General features: G+C 36.9%; 1 protein-coding gene across 1 annotated transcript in view; it reads left to right on the top strand.

Moving 5' to 3' along the window:
* Positions 1 to 18,615, top strand: part of LOC128639575 (glutathione S-transferase omega-1-like) — a 121,353-nt gene extending 102,738 nt beyond the window's left edge. The window contains exon 7 of the mRNA XM_053691711.1: positions 16,456 to 18,615. Within this exon, the coding sequence (XP_053547686.1) occupies positions 16,456 to 16,609 (154 nt within the window). The 3' untranslated portion in view covers positions 16,610 to 18,615. The remainder of the gene's footprint in view (positions 1 to 16,455) is intronic.
* The last annotated feature ends 1,472 nt before the right edge of the window (positions 18,616 to 20,087 follow it).

Genomic DNA, 20,087 nt, shown 5'->3' with positions numbered 1-20,087 from the left:
TTTAATTGCATGCTCAATACCATTCATTACATCAACATATGGAGTAGATAATTCATTAACAAACAACAACATTGTGGAATCTATTTAATTTTAGATTAAAGGGATACTGAACTACAATTATTAATATTGTCTTTCACATACAGTATGCAATATTAATAAACATAAAATATAATACTATCATCATATGTGACATATTCTATTGCTAAATGTATTTTAAAATAAATAAAGTACGTTTATGTGCATCTAAATATTTGTTGACCAACCTGGGTTTATATTGATGATTGGTGGATACCTTCAACAAACAATATTTATTGAATCCAATATTCCTTATCTGCCTTTAAGATTAATATCGAACAACATTCGAATTATAATAGGAGTCAATGTTAAATCATTTTTTACAGTTTGAACATAGAAATCAATTATTTAAATTAATCATGTCAGTGTCCCTTTAAGACAAAATAGATTCATTCATCATTACATTATTTTTATTAAAAACTATTGATATATAAATCTAATTATCTGTTGGAGTTACTTTATATATATCTGCATACTCTAACAGCACCATGATTACATATTTGTAATAATAAAGTTTGTTATGTATTGTGATAAATATGTGTTGTGTCCTAAACAAGATTACTGTACATTGAAAAAATGGCTCGATGTGACACATGTTTGTTTAGATTTGTCAACAGATGCTCCTCAATATGTGGTTTGTGTGTATTCTTGTAACTTCTTAAGGACATATGACGGAATTATTCCGTCATAAAACAATTGAGCTAAGTGAAAGCTGTGTCCTTAAAGGGTTAAGAACATTGATCATTGGGTATATTTAGATATGCAATAGCAGCATCTGAGATGAATTTGATGTCTAATGTAGTCTGACATTAAACATATGTTGAATACAGATATGTTTACAGAATCCCCTTGATTCAATCAAGCATTTTCTGGTGTAATGACTGCTCTATTCTTCACATTTTAAAGTTGATTAATGTTAAAATTCTAGACAGATGTGATTTAGTGATATCCAAAATGTGTTTAATAATATATATCTATATCATTCATAGAGAGAGTTGGTGTGGGGAGCCCACAGGAATCCAGCAGTGACATAGAGCCGCCTTTGCGGTCTCCTGGTAAGTCCATTGACTCATTTATATGTAATTGAAGGTGTATTGCTAATCAATATTATGATCATGATTCCGATGAAGCATAACATTATAAAAAATCATAGAATTTATCTTCTGATTATATATTTATTTTTTATATTGAGCGATTAATAATTTCTACTTTATTATTCTACACATTTGTTATTCATAAGATGTCTAACATATGTTTTTTTAAATTTTTTTTTTTTAACAACAGTCATCAAGTGATACACACATGAGAAATCTTAAATGTTCTATGTACTATGCTTTTATGAATTTAACATTAAGACAAACAATACATTAATATTCTGATTTATTGACAATAACAAATCTATTGTCATTTGTATGCTCCATCAAAATGATGTAAATCATAACTTTGTGTGTGTATATCTTTAATGCAACATTGATGTGCGTATTTGAGCAACAGTAACATATGTTATAATATCTGATCTTAAGGTGTACACAACATGTTATGTTTTACAGAGATTGATGTCACATGTGGGATGGAGGAGGAAGAGGCTGCCTTGGAGTCTGATGGTATGTGAAATATATCTATCATGTTTCCAACATGTTTCTTTTTTTGAAATCATTTTATTGAAGACATTCAAAGTCTACAGCTTTTTCCCTTTAAAAAGGAATATTATTTGTCTGTTCAAATACACTACTGCCCCCTTTCTATATCAGGCAGCATGAAAATCTGCTTGTATATATTTTTTTAAGAATATATAATTCATGACATCATTATGTCACATGCATATTCCATGCCAAAACACAATAATAAGTTTCACATTGTACAGACAGTCATTGAGATTCATCTGAGTGCCTATATAGATACCATATCCTCATTTCAGAATAGTTTACAGATTCAAACACACTTCGAGGTATATTGAAAACATAATCAATTTTAAATGCGTTGATTTGATGTCAGGATGTATGAGATGTTAATATATTTATTTTACATTTTCAGATGGATCCACCACTTCTGGTCATCTGGATTCCGCCCCTGCCCAGTCACAGACCCCTCCCCGTGCACACACCCCTGACCATGGCCACACCTCTGCACACACCCAGAGCCCTTCCCATCACCAAACCCATGACCATGCCCCGACCACTGCCAGCCCTTCCCATATTTCATATCCTGTCCCTCCCAAAAAACGCCCATACACCCCCCTTCGCCGCTCTCCCCGTATTCTGGCCCGTACAGCTGCCCAGACCCAAACTCCCCACTCCCCAGCTGTACGGCCTACCCTGGAGCAGCAGCTCACCACTCCCCAAGCCATTCCCATCCCTCCCCGAGCCAATCCCATCCCTCCCCCCTGTTTAAACCTTCATTGTCCTGGGTGTCAGATTGTCCTTCCCAGGCACAGCTGTAAGTATCATTCTAAATACACTTTATAAGATACTTAAAGGTACAGTGAAGTTAAATTGGTTAAATTGTGATTCAAATCCAGCATGCAATGTTAAGCCAATGTATAATAGAATACTCTTATGAATTATTCGTCATTCTCTTGATATATTAATTGAAAACAACTTATTCCTATAATTAGTTTAAACAATAAAATAAATGTGGCCATCATTTCTTTATTGTTGGATGAATGTATCCATCAACCAGCATGCACAAACAAGGTTCATCAACAAATATTGGCTTCCATAAAAACCAACATTCTTGCATTCAAAATATAGCTTGACAATTAAAACATATAATGAATATGTGTAATTTCTAAAGATTTGTCATGTCATGCTCTATCTGAATCAGTCCATTAAATATTTAGGTTCAGTGTCCCTTTAATTGGATATCACTACATATACCAAACACCACTACTTGGATACAAAATTTTATGTCCAAATGTGGATACATTATCTCTTGTCTAACCCAGTGGGAATGTAATTTCTTCTGGTTGCTATGTTTACACAGCTTGTCCTCAATGCCAAAATGTTTAAGGATATGTGTGCCTACCACAGTCTAAATTGAATTTTTAAATTGCTAATGTAAGTACAATGTAAATCCTTTAACAAGATTTGATACACTCAAGCTGTATAAGTGGATCATCTAAAACCAATTAAAGGGTTCAACATGTTTGAGTAACATGAGCCTTTAATGATTTCTGTCTGTCTGAATAACCTAATTCATGTGTAAAGAATATATGAAAAATAATTGATGTAAATAATTATTTGTCTTTATGATGACAATGTATGTATTAAAATCTTTTATTCTGTTGTGTAATTATCCTTAATATTTATTTTTATTTTATTTTAGGCTGTGACTCAGCATGGCTCATGCTAGAAGGGATAGCAAGAGTAGAGCAGGCCGTGTTGAGGAACGCAGCTGTCCTGAGAGGGATGAACGACACCATGCAGGCCCAGCTCCGGGTTCAGGACTTGACTCTGCGTGAAATTATGCAATTACGTTCAAGGCCTGAATCTGGAGCTGGACATGCACAGGACAATGAAGAGGATGACCAGTAAGTGGAGGATCTGGATATGCTCCATGGTGGCAGATAATAATCCTCTGTCCACATGTTGAATTTGTATTTATATTGTTGCCATTTGGCCTTTTTATGAGTTTTTTGTTGTGCCTGTTGCACTCTTTTACCTTGTCATGTGTCTCCAATGAGGCTATGCTGGCCCTTGGCAACTCTCTTCATGGACTGTGATGCACTGTGTTACCTTGTCATGTGTCTCCAATGAGGCTATGCTGGCCCTTGGCAACTCTCTTCATGGACTGTGATGCACTGTGTTACCTTGTCATGTGTCTCCAATGAGGCTATGCTGGCCCTTGGCAACTCTCTTCATGGACTGTGATGCACTGTGTTACCTTGTCATGTGTCTCCAATGGGGCTATGCTGGCCCTTGGCAACTCTCTTCATGGACTGTGATGCACTGTGTTACCTTGTCATGTGTCTCCAATGAGGCTATGCTGGCCCTTGGCAACTCTCTTCATGGACTGTGATGCACTGTGTTACCTTGTCATGTGTCTCCAATGAGGCTATGCTGGCCCTTGGCAACTCTCTTCATGGACTGTGATGCACTGTGTTACCTTGTCATGTGTCTCCAATGGGGCTATGCTGGCCCTTGGCAACTCTCTTCATGGACTGTGATGCACTGTGTTACCTTGTCATGTGTCTCCAATGAGGCTATGCTGGCCCTTGGCAACTCTCTTCATGGACTGTGATGCACTGTGTTACCTTGTCATGTGTCTCCAATGGGGCTATGCTGGCCCTTGGCAACTCTCTTCATGGACTGTGATGCACTGTGTTACCTTGTCATGTGTCTCCAATGAGGCTATGCTGGCCCTTGGCAACTCTCTTCATGGACTGTGATGCACTGTGTTACCTTGTCATGTGTCTCCAATGGGGCTATGCTGGCCCTTGGCAACTCTCTTCATGGACTGTGATGCACTGTGTTACCTTGTCATGTGTCTCCAATGGGGCTATGCTGGCCCTTGGCAACTCTCTTCATGGACTGTGATGCACTGTGTTACCTTGTCATGTGTCTCCAATGGGGCTATGCTGGCCCTTGGCAACTCTCTTCATGGACTGTGATGCACTGTGTTACCTTGTCATGTGTCTCCAATGAGGCTATGCTGGCCCTTGGCAACTCTCTTCATGGACTGTGATGCACTGTGTTACCTTGTCATGTGTCTCCAATGGGGCTATGCTGGCCCTTGGCAACTCTCTTCATGGACTGTGATGCACTGTGTTACCTTGTCATGTGTCTCCAATGGGGCTATGCTGGCCCTTGGCAACTCTCTTCATGGACTGTGATGCACTGTGTTACCTTGTCATGTGTCTCCAATGGGGCTATGCTGGCCCTTGGCAACTCTCTTCATGGACTGTGATGCACTGTGTTACCTTGTCATGTGTCTCCAATGGGGCTATGCTGGCCCTTGGCAACTCTCTTCATGGACTGTGATGCACTGTGTTACCTTGTCATGTGTCTCCAATGGGGCTATGCTGGCCCTTGGCAACTCTCTTCATGGACTGTGATGCACTGTGTTACCTTGTCATATGGCTCATATATTCCTTATTTTTACAAGATTATTTATAAACGTTGTGTATGTTTTCTTACATACTAATAAAATAAATTTTATTTCACAAATATTTGTCCTCATTCTTCCTGTTATTTTTTGCAAGCTCTAGTTTATGTTGTTTATCCTTAAAGGGACCTAACAAATCTATTTGTTATAATGAAATCATATATGTAAGACAATAGTAAATGACTTTAAGATTAACATCTCCAATGTAATCTTATTATTTGTGTTTATATTATTTTCTCTTAGCTCTATCATTGCCTGATTATGATTAGCAGAGTAATTTCTTTATATATGTATATATATTTTTGTATTTGTGTATATATGTATATTTAAATGTTCATATCCATGTGTGTATTTATAAACTCTGCATGAATTGATGCACCTTTACCAAATGATCTGAGTATTGATACAATGATATAATCCCTGTAAAGTGTTCATTTTATTTAAATAGTATTGACTATGTGTATGCTCTTTTTAAAAACAAAATAATGTCCCTTTAAGTGATGTTGATCACTATTGTAAATGAATGTATTTCCATTTGTAAAGCGTTTTTGTCCTTTTTACAAGAACAAGGACATATAGTTTTATTAATAAACAATCTTATTGTAATGTTGACAGCACCTGTATTTCATTTTCTAATCTATATTATTGTCAAAGTGTAACCAAATCAATCTCTGTGTGTAATACAAATAATGTAGATGATGAATATTAGTTAACTAATATGTTAACAAAATACATCTCCTCCCATATATGGCTATAGGTAGGCTGACCATAATTAAACTTGAATAAATGACACGTTTAATCAATACATGTATAACTATTGTTATTCAACAACAATCCAAAGATATCTTAAAACATCAATGGCATATGTATTTCTCATGTGTATCTTTTAAATGTTAAAGATATACACCATAGCTATAGTTCAAGGGACAGTCAAGTCCGAAAAGATGATTCATGATTTGGTGACATTCCTAGATAGCAATCTACACACATACTAGTTCCTAAAATATAAATACGTTTCTTAATGATATGCCAAGATGTCACTGAGTCCTTGTATTGTCTGCGGTTTTTCAGCGATCTCGGATGCGCCATGTTGCTTAAGACGTCACCTGCCAGGCTGTCCAATGATTCCTTGTATTGACTGACGTTCTTACGTGATCAGGAATATGCCTTTTATTGGATTGCGTTTTGACGCGATCAAGGATGCGCCTTTTTTTTTTGGGCGTTCTTACGTGATCAATAATGTGCCTTTCATTGGATGGCGTTCTTACGTGATCAAGGAAGCGCCATGTTAAGACGGCACATGTAAAGTTAAAAAAACGTGTGATTGGATTGCGTAGTCCCGCAATATTTGTGCACGTTAAAAACGTTTGTGACTGCATGCAATTTTAAAAAGCTTGCGAATATGTATTATTTGCATCATGTTACATTGTTGACCCGTAGCTGATAAAGACCAACACATTCTCTTTTGCTGGATGTCTGGTTGAATCAACGAACGAAAGCAAAATGTTTTCATGCATAGGATATTTCTAGGCAAGTGCAAATCTCTACAGTCCATGTTTAATATGTTTGTCAACAATGTTCCTTTTTCTTAAAAATTAATGTTGTGTTTAATGTTGAACATATCTAATTAATAAATATGCGCTATTGTGTTTGAATAAAGTAATCAATATGCATTTATCATATGCTAAATATATGATGCCGACTTCTTCTAAATGTAATTTCGTTGTATATTTTATGAAAGGTTCATTAGACACTCACATTATAAATAAAAATATTTGATTTTGTCTCTAGTTAGATAGTCCATTGTTTAACCAATAGGTTTATTTTGTCTTGTGTTGTAAGAAAATGTAAGTAATTTTCTTACTCCTCGCAAAGCCAATGAGTTTCATGTGAGTACCATCTCCAGCTTTGTCCAGTTTGTGTAAAGGTTCTTTTCATATGTTAATGATGGGGTATTGTGTTTTACGGTTGTAATGGTGGTTCATCTATATTTAAAATATAGCTAACCCTATTTTATTTGCAAGTGTTTGAAGATTTTTAATATTGCTATCAGTATATGGTAATCTTGTTGTTTGTAGTAGTGTCTATTACATACAGTTATGTAAAAAATATAGGATACTGTCCCTTGAATGCAAATGTTGTTTTTTTGTATCATGTATGAGATCCACATAGTTTAATCTTCAAATATATTTTTGTTAGCATATTTCACCCCCCCACTCCTAAAAGGACTTTAAACCATATTCATTGTTAAAATAAAAATAGTTACAATAAAATATTAACACAATAATGTCTCTTAAAGAAAATAGACTTTATTTAACACGTCAATATAAATGTGATTTTCAAATATTTTTTTTTACAAAGTACATGTAGATATAGCAACAAGCTTAAAATGTGTTAGCATATGTAATGTTGTTAAAGGGACAGTTTCGAAAAAAAATATTTTTACATTATTCGAAAAGTCAATTCTGTAATAACAAGGATATCAAATGTTTCTCAACAATTGAACATTTGCTATCTAAATTTGCTATCTAAACCTATGAGGTTGGTGTGCTCATTTCTTAAATCTTGAAGAGTGCTTGTAATCATTATACAATTTGAGCACTAGAGGGCATTTGGATAGCATTTGTATATGTAAAATCTTGTGCTCATACAGCATATTATTGACCATGTATTGATCATTGATATCTAAAATGTTGTTATGTCAGAACAACAAATAAGTGGTCATTTTTCATAGTCATAGATACAAGGGTAAGCACATAAGTCACACATGTATTTCTCCATGTTTTGTTGTTTCAAACTTTATAATGCGTAATACAGTGTTTTCTTTGTAATCAATAATTTTCTGACTGTCCCTTTAAGCTGTGTTATTGGCATTCAAACAGTAATATGCCATCATGGATAATTGTTATGGTAATTTAGTTAGCGATTCGGGAAACAGTTTGGACATCACATCACAGAAACCAATCAATATCATGAACAAGGATAGGTATGTGATGATGTGGTTTTCACACACTTATAACCCACACTCTGCAAAGAATCTTCCTCCATGGACCCGGTCCCATAGAAGTCGATTATATACAGAGTGTGGTCCACAAGTGTATGAAAACCACATCATCACATACCTATCCATTACACAAAAAACAAAATTTAAGATGGAAAAAAAAAATTACTTCCTCTTCCTTCCCCTCTTCCCACGGGGCTGAGGCTCTGGGAGAGGCAACTGCCGACTCCGAAGAGTCCTCCTTGGAGCTGTTGTGGGAGGAGTGGAAGGAAGAGTACTGGGACGACCAAGGTGAGGAGTAGATGGCTGAGGAGGAGGAGGAGAAGATGGCTGAGGAGGAGGAGGAGAAGATGGCTGAGGAGGAGGAGGAGTAGATGGCTGAGGAGGAGGAGGAGATGGGCCGGCAGGAGGAGATGGCCCAGCAGCAAGAGGCCCAGCAACAAGAGGCCCAGCAACAGGAGGTAGACCAGCATGCGCCTCCCGGAAAAATGTGAACATTTCCTGATGAAGATTGAACATTCTTGTTTGTCCTTCTTGTATTGTATTCAGTATACTGATTATTTCGTTTTGGCCTTGAATTATTTGATTCTGCCCATCAAGTATTCTGCGTCGTCCTTCTATGTTTTCTATCCGGGAGGTACGCATCTGGTCTATGTACTCCAGTAGAACCCGCACCTCCGCTATTTCTTCTTGTTGTGCCTGTTGAACCCGTGCACGGCGGGGTGCCCGTGCACGGCGGAGTGCGGGTCTTTGAGGGACCTCGGGTTCCGCGGCTTCAGCGGCATCCTCCTGTGCTTCCGGGGCCTCTTGATCATCTCCCGTGCGCTGTTCGTCACGGGGGGCCTCTTCCCTCCGAAGTGGGAATTCCTCACCACCACTCTCATCCCGGGGAGATGCAGGAGGCTGTGCTGCCTCGTCCCCAGACTCTGTATATTAAAAAAAAAATAAAAAAAGAAATGTATATATTAGCATATTTGCAAATAAAGGTTTAAATGACTTAGCTTACGATACAATTACAAATGCAGAATCATTAATCCACTTTGAAATCTAACAAACAATCAATACGATTTCCGCTTTTTCTAAACAGTGTTTGTGATATCTGGTCAATGTGAATGTTTTTGCGTTTGTTTTCAGTCTGTTTAAATGCACACCTAACCTATAGCCTAGATACTGATGTAACCGCTAAGTAATAGAATGCGTGTAAACAGCGTAATAGCATTAATCGGATCCTTAACACATGAAACCCAATGTTTTATCTTTCATGATTTATAAGCATACATTTAGTATCAACTTTCGAATGTACTTTTGTTATCTAATTAGCTTCATTCTCTGGATATTCTTTGCTGAAAAGCATATCTAAATATGTTTATAAGATTCTGATTGTTAGCTGAATATAGCTGCCTCCTGTGATTGTTTCACCGTGTGCATGGCTATTTCTTCATTAAAATATATCTCAAGAATGAATCAAATTATGTAATATAAGTACATTTGAATGTTTTGTCAAATTGTATTCGCTACCTCAATCATGAAAGTAAATGTTTGCGTATAGTGTCCATTGAAATACATTCGTATGTGAAATTATTGTTAAATGAGCTTACCGTCAGATGAGAGTGGCAGGTTCCCGGTATCGATTCCTCCGATACCGACTACTTCCACCTCGGAGATGCTGGGCCGCAACATTTCCTCCCATCTGCAGTACTCCATTTCAAGGGCAGGGCCGCCACCGGTCCCTGCGGCATGTCGGGCCTCCAGGCTTAACTTTTTTTTAAGTTCAAGTTTACAGTCCCGGTACCGATGTTTGATGGAATCCATATCCCTGTTCCGGCAACCCACTGCATTGACTGCATTCCGAATCTCGTTCCAGAGCCTCCTCCTGTCAGTCGGGGTAGTCTTCTGGTGCTGCAGCATCCTATACCTGGCCATATAGGCCTCTACGAGGGCCTCCTTCTCCTCCATCGTAAACCTCGCCTCCCTAGTCGCCTTGGCCTTCCCCTGTGACGATGCCCTCTGTTTCCCGGACTGTGAAGCCCTACTCTGACCGCCACTGGGCCCAGCCACTTGGTCATCTTGAACCAAGTGGCTGGGTCCACCCACCGCTTCCACCCCCGCTTCCTGCCCCCCTTCCTGCCCCCCTTCCTGCCCTGTTCCTCTCCCCCTCCCTCTACTCCCCCCTCTACCTGTCCCCTGCCTGGCCTCCATCTCCTCCCTAAACTAAACCCCAAATAATCAAAAAAAAGTGAGTGTGATGAAATGAAAGGGGGTCAAAATAAAGAACTAAAAAGACAAAAAAGGTGCTTAAAGTGTGAGGGATGTAAAAAAAAACAAAGAGGGTAAGGAGTATTTAAATAAACGAAAAGAATAAGACTAAAAGGAGGATATGTAAACTAAATGTAACTAGGGGATGGGTATGGGATGGGTATGGGGTATGGGATAAGAGTAAATGGGATGAAAGGGAATGGGACTACAAGGAATGGGGTATGGAGTGTAGTATGAGGGGGTAGGGGGTATGGAGTGTATGTAGTGTTATTGATAAGTGTATGTATGTATTGAATGTGTTTGCGTGTAAATGTGTTAAGTGTACAGATAAATCACTCGCTCGCTAACTAACACTACTTCTAATTCTCAATAACAAACACTCCCACTAACGCTCACTAACTACCACTAACTGACGCTCACACTAACAACTATCACTAATAACTCCCACTAACTCACTCACGCTCCCACTAACAGACTCTCTCCCACTCCCGCTACCTCCCACTAACTCACTCACTCTCTCACGCTAACACTACCAACTGACTATCTCACGCTAACACTACCAACTGACTCTCTCACGCTAACACTACCAACTGACTCTCTCACACTAACACTAACTCACTCTCAAAAAATCGCAAAATCTCTATTCTTAACTCTCCAAAGACCCACCAGCAACACAGTCAAAGAAGCCCTGCTTGTGTGGTGCTTATATACCCTGTGTAAATGTTTAATGATGTCCCAATTTCCATTGTAATTAGTGTTCAGGTGTGCTTTATTAGCAATTAATATTATTGCAATGTGTATTAGGTGTGTTAATTTGCGCATGCTCATTTTGAGTTGGTATTTGTGGAATGTGTAGAATGCGATGATGTCATAGTGGTCGTTTTCTCTAACATTGTCCAATAGTATTCTTTTTAAATGTGAATTTGCGATGGTGTGTTCTTCGTGAAGTGTTGTATATGTATGTTTTTCATAATATATAATGATATTGAATGCGATTTTTTTTTTAGTGTATGTATATATTTTTTAATCCTTGTTGTTATTGTGCGATTTTCCGCATCTTAAAGTATATGCGTATTCCCCGTATAAATAGTATTAAAACTTCCCCCGCTTGTGAATGTGTAATGCTTGTGTGCTTTGTTGATTGATTGATGTTGTGACATTTGCGGCGTGTTATTGTTGTGCATGATGTGGTATGCGTCATATGACCGAGCTGTGCGTATTTCTCGCGAGATCGAGTGTTAGGTGAAAAAAGCTATTTTTTGCCTTTCCCATTGTTCTCTATGGGAGACTGTCTAACGCGGGCAGGATTACGCGTGTGACATACACGCGTTAGGAGCATCGTTAGATGGTCTTATATTAACTCTAAATACCGGAGTCAAACAATGCCGTGCGTTAGACATAAAACACGCGTGGCGTTAACAGCCCATCTACCGCCGAACTCTAAATCTAGCCGTAAATCTTCAGAAAGATATAAATAAACTAGAAGCTGTCCAAAGGAGGGCTACTAAAATGGTACATGGTCTAAAATATAAAACGTACAGAGAAAGACTCTATGATCTAAATATGTATAGTTTAGAGGATGGAAGGGAAAGAGGTGACATGATAGAAACCTTCAAATATATAAAGGGACTTAATAAAATAGAAGCTGAAAGCATTTTTCACAAAACAAATAAATGTCAAAACAATTATTCAGTAGAAATTTAAGGAAGCATTTTTTTACAGAAAGGGTGGTGGATTCATGGAATAAACTTCCATTTGAGGTGGTAGACACAAAGACTGTAAATGAATTTTAAAATGCCTTGGACATGCATAAGGCTATCCTAAGGAAAAAGTAAAATGTAAGTAATATGGGTAGACTTGATGGGCCTTTTTGGTTCTTATCTACCGTCAAATTCTATGTTTCTATGTTTCTATCCTGAAAATCTGGCCTGTTACAGAGGCCTGAAGAGAGGTTTGGAAATCAGTGTTCTAGTCCCATGGCATGAAACATCAATCTAAAGAATTTTTTAAGCCAGTTTGCCCATATTTATTCTTTTCAGTCTTGATTGTAGATTATCGTTTTATCATCTCTTGCATTTAATTTGTTTATTCAGTTAAATCAAATAGTTATATTTATAAGAAAAGACAACCTAGGGTACACTAATGCCAATGATGCCTTTGACTGTGCCTAATTAGAGGGACCGAAAAGTCAAAAGGAAACTTGCATGATTCAGATAGAGCAATGTAATTGCAAACAACTTTCCAATTGACTTCTTGTATCAATTTGACATTGTTCTCTTGGTATCCGTTGTTGAAGAGCAAACATAGGTAGACTCAGGAGCATGCACGTGTCTTGAGCACTATAGGTCAGCATTTATTGCAATAATATTTGTAACAATGTTAAATACTTTTATAAAGCACAGTCCAAAAGAAACCGCAGCACTCACCACTTATGCAAAAACTTCCATCTTTATTGAGACTTCAAAGAAAAAGAAGACAACGTTTCGGACCTCTAGTCCTTAGTCATGTCAATACACTTAATAAAGGGATAGGGGTTACAAACCACACCTACTAATTAACGTTTTAACTGCAAAATCACAGATACTAATTCAGTTTTACCTGACAAAAAGAGGATGCGCCATCTAGTGACAAAATACAAAAAAACAAAAAGTGCATACAAATAAAATCAATTATACAATGTTGCAAATAACAAAAGTACAGAATACAGAATATAAAATATCAATCTAGCAGTGATGTGCAGTCACTAGAGGCAGGTGAGGCAGTGCTTCACCTCTCATATGGGCAAAAATAAATATATTTTTTTTTATTGGCTTTAAAAAAATAAAAAAATTGCTATTTTTTTTCCCCAGCATTTTTTTTTCACAGCTACATGTTGTGCAATGGAGAGGCACAAGCAGGTCTGCCCACCATTACACAACATGCTGCGCCATCTACTGGATGAAAGTGGTTAAGCTTATTGCATGGCCCATTATCTGCTTATTTGAGGCAGTCCCATTTGGGCTGACCCAATCCAGTGAGAGGCATTAGTAAGTGGAATTTAGGGTTGGGGCTGGATGTTAAATCATATTAAAAAAAAACAAAAATGAAAAAAAAACAACTTTCATTTAGTTTGTTGCTGTCCTGTGAAGCTGACAGCTTTGCTAAAGTGAAAAAGAGAGTTCTGTTCTTCCCCTCTAAGTGCAGTGGAATGTTCCACTGTCACTTCCTGAATCCTTACAGAGCAGGAAAGGGAGAGAGGCAGAGAGAGCAGTGTTTCAACCACATTTTATTGTAGTAAGTGCTGCAGCCGTAGATTTTACTGAAATGGATTCTGTTAGTGAAAATGATAATTTAATGAATGTGGTTTAGTGTTTTTGTTGATTTGTGTTCAGATACAGCTCATTAACAGGGGGGGGGGGGACAGTAAGTGAGCATAACCCAATACTGACAGGAAGTCAAAGGGTCAATTCAAATTTAAATCCATCATTTAAAACCCAGAGTTTGAAGTTGTGTGCAGTGTCCACATTATTTAAATTAAAGTTTTTGACATTGAATATTGCTAAGCCTCCCTTTTTCATGGTTATTTGATTTAATTAGGTACAAACTCCATATATGTTATGTCTGTTCAGTCAGAGGATGCAGTATCTATTTTTATTTTTCACTGTGTCTCCATTTATTTAAAGACTGCTGTTAACTGTAATTCACAAATCAATTGAAAGCTGTTGCATTGTGTTTTTAATATGTGCTGCTTTTATACAAGTTTATATTAATAAAAGGAGATAATGAGTCATTTAAAAAATATATGTAATTATTGCAGTTAAATGTTTTTAGAAATAATGCCACTGTAAAGTAACTGGTTAAACACATAGTCAAAGGTAGACATTTAAAATTAAACTTTCATGATTGAGGTAGAGCATGCTATTTTAATAGACTTTTCTAGTTATTTATATTTTGAGAATTAGCATCAACTGTTACTGGCCCCATGTCAGCAAATCAAATTAGTTTTTGAAAGGAACATGAAAGTCATAATTACATTTCCATCATTCAGATAGAAATTGCACACAAAAAAACAAAAAAACTTTCTATTTTACTTTTATTATTATGTACTTCATTCTTTTGGTATCCTTTGGTGTCCTTTGTTGAAGAGCATACCTAAGTGGGATGTGCACGTGCATATGAACACCATATTGCAGCAGCTGTGTTGGCAGTATTGATAACTTTGTGTAAAACTTGTATGGTAAATTATTTCTATTTTTACAATACAGTAGTGAGTAGAGAAGAGATTGTGTATCATTCTAATTGCTTAGTAACTGGCACTGTGCCACATAATTGTGTGAGTGTGTATGTGAGCAGAGTGTGTGTGGGTGTCAGTGAGCAGAGTATGTGTGCTTTATTCTCCAGGTAATCAACACATTTCCGATGAGCTGGTGCTTTAGTGTAGTGCTTCTCAACAATGGTCCTCAAGTACCCCCAACAGGCCAGGTTTTCATTATAGCTGAATCAGTGCACAGGTGAAGTAATCAGCTGATCAGTAACTCAGTGGTTACTAACTTGCTCTCACCCATCACCTGATTATGTCACCTGTGCACTGGTTCAGCTATCATTTAAACCTGCCCTGTTGGGGGTACTTGCGGCCCTCTGTACATGTGTTTCTCCGGCGTATCATATCTAGTGCCTCACCAGCCTCTGACCTCACTGCACATCACTACAATCTAGTATATATAACATAGTTGTTACTAACAACAGAGGTGGATCAAAGGAAGACCGATAGGTCATATTCTTTGTTCATTCCAATTGGAAACCGAGTCTCCAATTTATTAATCCAAAATACCTCCTTCTGTTTTAGATATAATTCTCTATCCCCTCCCCTTCTGGGTATGGTGATATGATCTATAATCTGAAACCTAAGTTGACAGATGTTATGATATGCCTGAATAAAATACTTTTATAAACACTGCTGCCTGTAGTGCTGAACAATACTGTTAAAAACATTGTAACAAACACTGCTTCCATATAGTGCTCAGGAAACATGCACGCTCCTGATTCCCCTGCAAACACATAGCTACAGCTAGCTCCAGACCAACAATGAACTACTGAACACAACTGATGAGCCAATGACTAGAGATGTGTGTGTGACCATCCATCATCATCTGGCTGCCAGTAGTGCATTGCTGCTCCTAAGCCTATCTTCAACAAAGGATAACAAAAGAACAAACTTCGCCTTAGTTTCCATTGAGGTGGTAAAGTTTGGAAACTGATGGTTTAGAACTTAATGGACTTTAATAAAGGTCAATATTTTTAGCACCAGTTTCCTAACTTAACTAGGCCTATATTTGATAAAAGCAGCACATCAGAAATTTGTTTAATATTGATGGCGCTATCTGAATCATGAACATTTATGTTTGACTTTCATATCCATTTAGCAAAGGAACAGACAGGATTCTAATATGTTCCCATCCAATTAATTAAACTAGAAATTGATGGCAAGCCATTGCCTTCTTTATACTAGATGGGACATTTGCTAATTATTTACATCTAAATAGAATTGAGGTTGTTACTTCATGATGATAAGTTGAACTCACACACATGATTTGGACTGGATGGGGGGAAAATAAAGTATTTTTTTAAATTTTCCAGTAAGAAAAAGATGGGTTGGTATATATTTGTTTTCTTGGCACACACAGGTGCATGTGTCTAATTTTATTATTTTCTTTGAGGGATAGAAAAGTCAATAATAAACTTCTATTTTCAAATGTACTTTGTTCTCTTGGTATCCATTGTTGAAAAAGGATATGTATGTATCCTACACTAGTGGGAGCTAGCAGGTGATTGGTGCCTGCACACATTTGTCTCAATAGATGTGTTCAGCTAGCTCTCAGTAACGCATTTCTACTCCTTCAGCAAATGGTGCTATTGTTTGATAATAGAAGTACATTGAAAAGGTTTTTAAAATTGTATGTTCTATATGAATTATGAAAGAAAAAAAATGTGTTTTTATGCCCTTTTTAATCTGTTTATTTTTTTATTATTCTTCCCCACAGATGTTTGAATAAAACCTCACGATTAAATGAGTGGTATCAGCGTATGCTGCAGGATACAGCAGTCAAAGCAACCTTTACTGAACCTGACCTTCACCAAGCGTTTATAAAACTTTATTTGAAAGACAGTGTTGACGCTGCTGATTATGGCCTATAAAAAGCATTATTATCCAACCTCTTCCTGTCTCTTTGCAGTACATTGTTATGCAAACGCACTGAATGTATTGCAGTCTTTGTTAAAAATGTAATCGTTTACCAACAAATAAGCATTTATTTAATCATCTAATTGCTTCAATCTGTACACATTAGATCATATGGAAATCTTAATTTTTCTCTTTCCAGTACAGTTTATGAAAACTAGTAATTTAATTGCATTCTTTAGTGAATATTTAAAGGGATACTTTCTTTAATGATTCAGAGAGAGCAGGCAATTTTAAGCACCTTTCTCATTTACTCTTATTATCAATTTTTCTTTTTTTAAAAAGCAGGAATGTAAAGCTTAGGAACGGGTCCATTTTTTGTTGATAACCTGGGTTATGCTTGCTTATTGATGGCTAACTGTAGCTGCCAATAAGCAAGTGCTAAATAAAGGTAGCAAGAGACTGAAGAAACATTGATAAAGGAGTTGCTTAAAATTGCATGCACTATTGGAATCATTAAAGAAATAATTTGGAGAGCTTGCTTTAGAAGGCTGATTGTAGATGGATATATTTACAACCTAAGGGTCTAAATGAATAGTACACTTATGTTTATTTATAAATTCAAGTACAAATAATCTGCTTTATTAAACATCATACAAACAAAAGTGTCTTTCTTTATATTTGTCATTGTTCACCATTCAAACACATATGTCAATACACATTGCAAATGACCACCCCTCTTTTTTAATATTTGCAACCCCCCTTTTTTAAATTCCTTTATACTAATATTGCACATTTATCAATTTCACTTTTTACATTTTACTCCCTATTTACATTACCATTTTATTCTCACGTCGGTTTCCCCACAGTCAATACCTCACTAGTTTATAAGTATTTATCTTAAGATTAATTTTCTATATTTAAAATTTATATTATCATCAATTTTTTAAATATCCCTATTCTCAACATTTTAAGCACGGTCAACTCTATATTGTGGCACTGTATCCTTACAAATATGTTTCATATAAGACTAAAAAAGAAGAAAGTTACATTCACACAACTCGTGAATGTGAACCTATGACAAGGCTGCACTCAGGTTCAAAATTAAATCTTGTTTATTATAACCATTGATAAACCAAAAAACACCTTAATTAAAAAACACAAGTAAATACAAATCCAGGCCTGGAAAACAAATATAAATGTTACAAGGAAAGAACATCAGAGTTTAGCAAGTACCAGAGCACATAAGTGTATAAAACACGCACCTAAACTCAAAGTGGTTCATACACAACAGTATAATGCAACCCAATTAAAGTATTGGAGCATATAGCGCTATTATAACGTTATAATGTTGCAGAGTTCCTTGAACTGTGACTTAGTTGCAAAAATGGAAAGTGAAGCCCAGAGTGTATCAACACTCTCCACTGATCAAAATATAGGCAGATTTAAATCATAAGCTTGTTTGTTTTTAATCTGGTGTTCAAATAACAAATCCCTTTACAAAGTACCTTCATGGTTACCAATTATAGGTCAAAACCGTTACATTGCAAACTTCCAGTGTAATGCGGTTACTTCCATACAGATACGGAGCTTCGCTCAATATTGGTAGCAACTTGAAAGTCAGGATAGATCCGGAAAACAAACTTTAGCAGCCTGGACACGATTCACCGGTTTACAGGTCACCAAACGTTATGCGTTACGCCCCTCCCCTTTTCCTGGGCTGTCACTGGGGCTTCGCCAGATGCTAAATTGGTGTAGGAGACCAGCCTTTTATAATAGCTTTGATTAGCTCCTCCACTTTCTGCCTTGTTCCCCTGAACACAGGTTATATATATAAAATATGTTTTAGCATTATCTGTAACAAAAATTTGGTAGTAATTTTAAGTTAATAAACTTTGAGTAAATTCCACACTCATACATCTTAGTAACATACAATATAACTGACAACAGGTATTTATTCTGTCTCATCTTATAAAATCGAACATCTTTGTATGGCTTACACAATAAAATGATCATATACTAATTGTTGTTGTTGAGTGAAACTTGTAAATAATATATTAATTTAGCAATTAATGGCAGCAAACATATATTCATTTAATGTTCAGAATCTATAGGAGATAATATAATATCTATTTACTCACTGACACATTTAATATGAAAGTCTGTTACAATTTGCTACACTTTTGGCTAGATTACAAGTTTTGTGTTATGAGCGGCTCGGTGCTAACTTGCAAGTTATTGTCACCGCTCACCTCCCTATAGCGCTGCTATTACAGATTTTCATAATCCCGGCGTTAGCAGGCAATATGTGAGCAAAATTGAGCTCCATACCACACTCCAATACCAGCGCTGCTTTGAGCTGATTTTTTTTGTTTTTTTGTTTCAAAAGAGCTTTATTAAAGAAAATAAATTCAATACAAATAAAATAAAGTAAACTCAATTCAAGACATCGTACCGCATACAAGAAAATAATAAGAACATAATGTAGAGGATAGAAAACATAGAAATATCCTCTTCAGGGAAACATGTATTAAGAGTTCACTGAGATCTTGGACGAAGAGCACGAACCTAAGGATGTGCCCAGGTCCATGATTTGCAAATGTTCAGACTTAGATTGTTCCAAAGTAACTCATAAAGATTGCCTAAAATGGGTACAAATCAAAAGGGTTGATATCTAACATGTTAATAGGTCACATGTGTATCTATTTGTTTTGCGGCAGACATGTTGCATGTAAAGGTATTGAAGTCATACCATTAAAAAAGAAAAATTATATTTCTGACCTAAAATAGGTAAAACTCAAAACTGAACCATTCCAACTATTAAAAGGCGTAGGAGGGGGAGTGGGGCTGGGAGTCCAATTGGGATGAAGAGCGGCTTTCCTATTATCTGTCTAAGGTGGATTTATAGTTGAGTGTAGGAGAGTTTGCCAATAGAACTGAATATCATGAAATAGAGGCAAGCAACCATTTTTGAAGTACTAATATTCCTCTCCTGAGAGGAGTTCAGATGTATTATGTAACCAATCCTGCAATGTAGGTACTACTGGGGACTTCCACTTGCGGGCAGTAAGTAACCTGGCACTATTTAGGCAGTGCTGCAGGAGCTTCCAATGAATTTTGCATATTTTACCTGGGTTATGGCTAAGAAGGGCCATAAGAGGGGACAAACTGAACTGGTCCCCCAAGACAACTCTCAAATGAGTGGTGGCCGCCTCCCAAAAAGGAAGCAATTTCGGGCATTGCCACCAAATATGTGCTAATGTGCCAGGAGACCCACAACCCCTCCAGCATGTCACATTAGTGCTAGGGTATATATGTTTAAGTCTGACTGGGGTAAGATACCATCGATACAGAATTTTGTGATTCATCTCTAAGATCCTGGGAGAGGTCGAGAATTTAGAGGAATGCTAGCAAATGTTTTCCCATTGCCCTTTAGATATAGGGAGGCCTAAGTCTATTTGCCAGTTGGAGTCATAGGAAGAGGGAGGCAGAGTG

The sequence above is a fragment of the Bombina bombina genome, chromosome 9, assembly GCF_027579735.1.
Source record: "Bombina bombina isolate aBomBom1 chromosome 9, aBomBom1.pri, whole genome shotgun sequence".
Taxonomy (NCBI): domain Eukaryota; kingdom Metazoa; phylum Chordata; class Amphibia; order Anura; family Bombinatoridae; genus Bombina; species Bombina bombina.
Note: the sequence above shows the minus strand (reverse complement) of the source record. Positions and strands in the feature narration are given on the sequence as shown.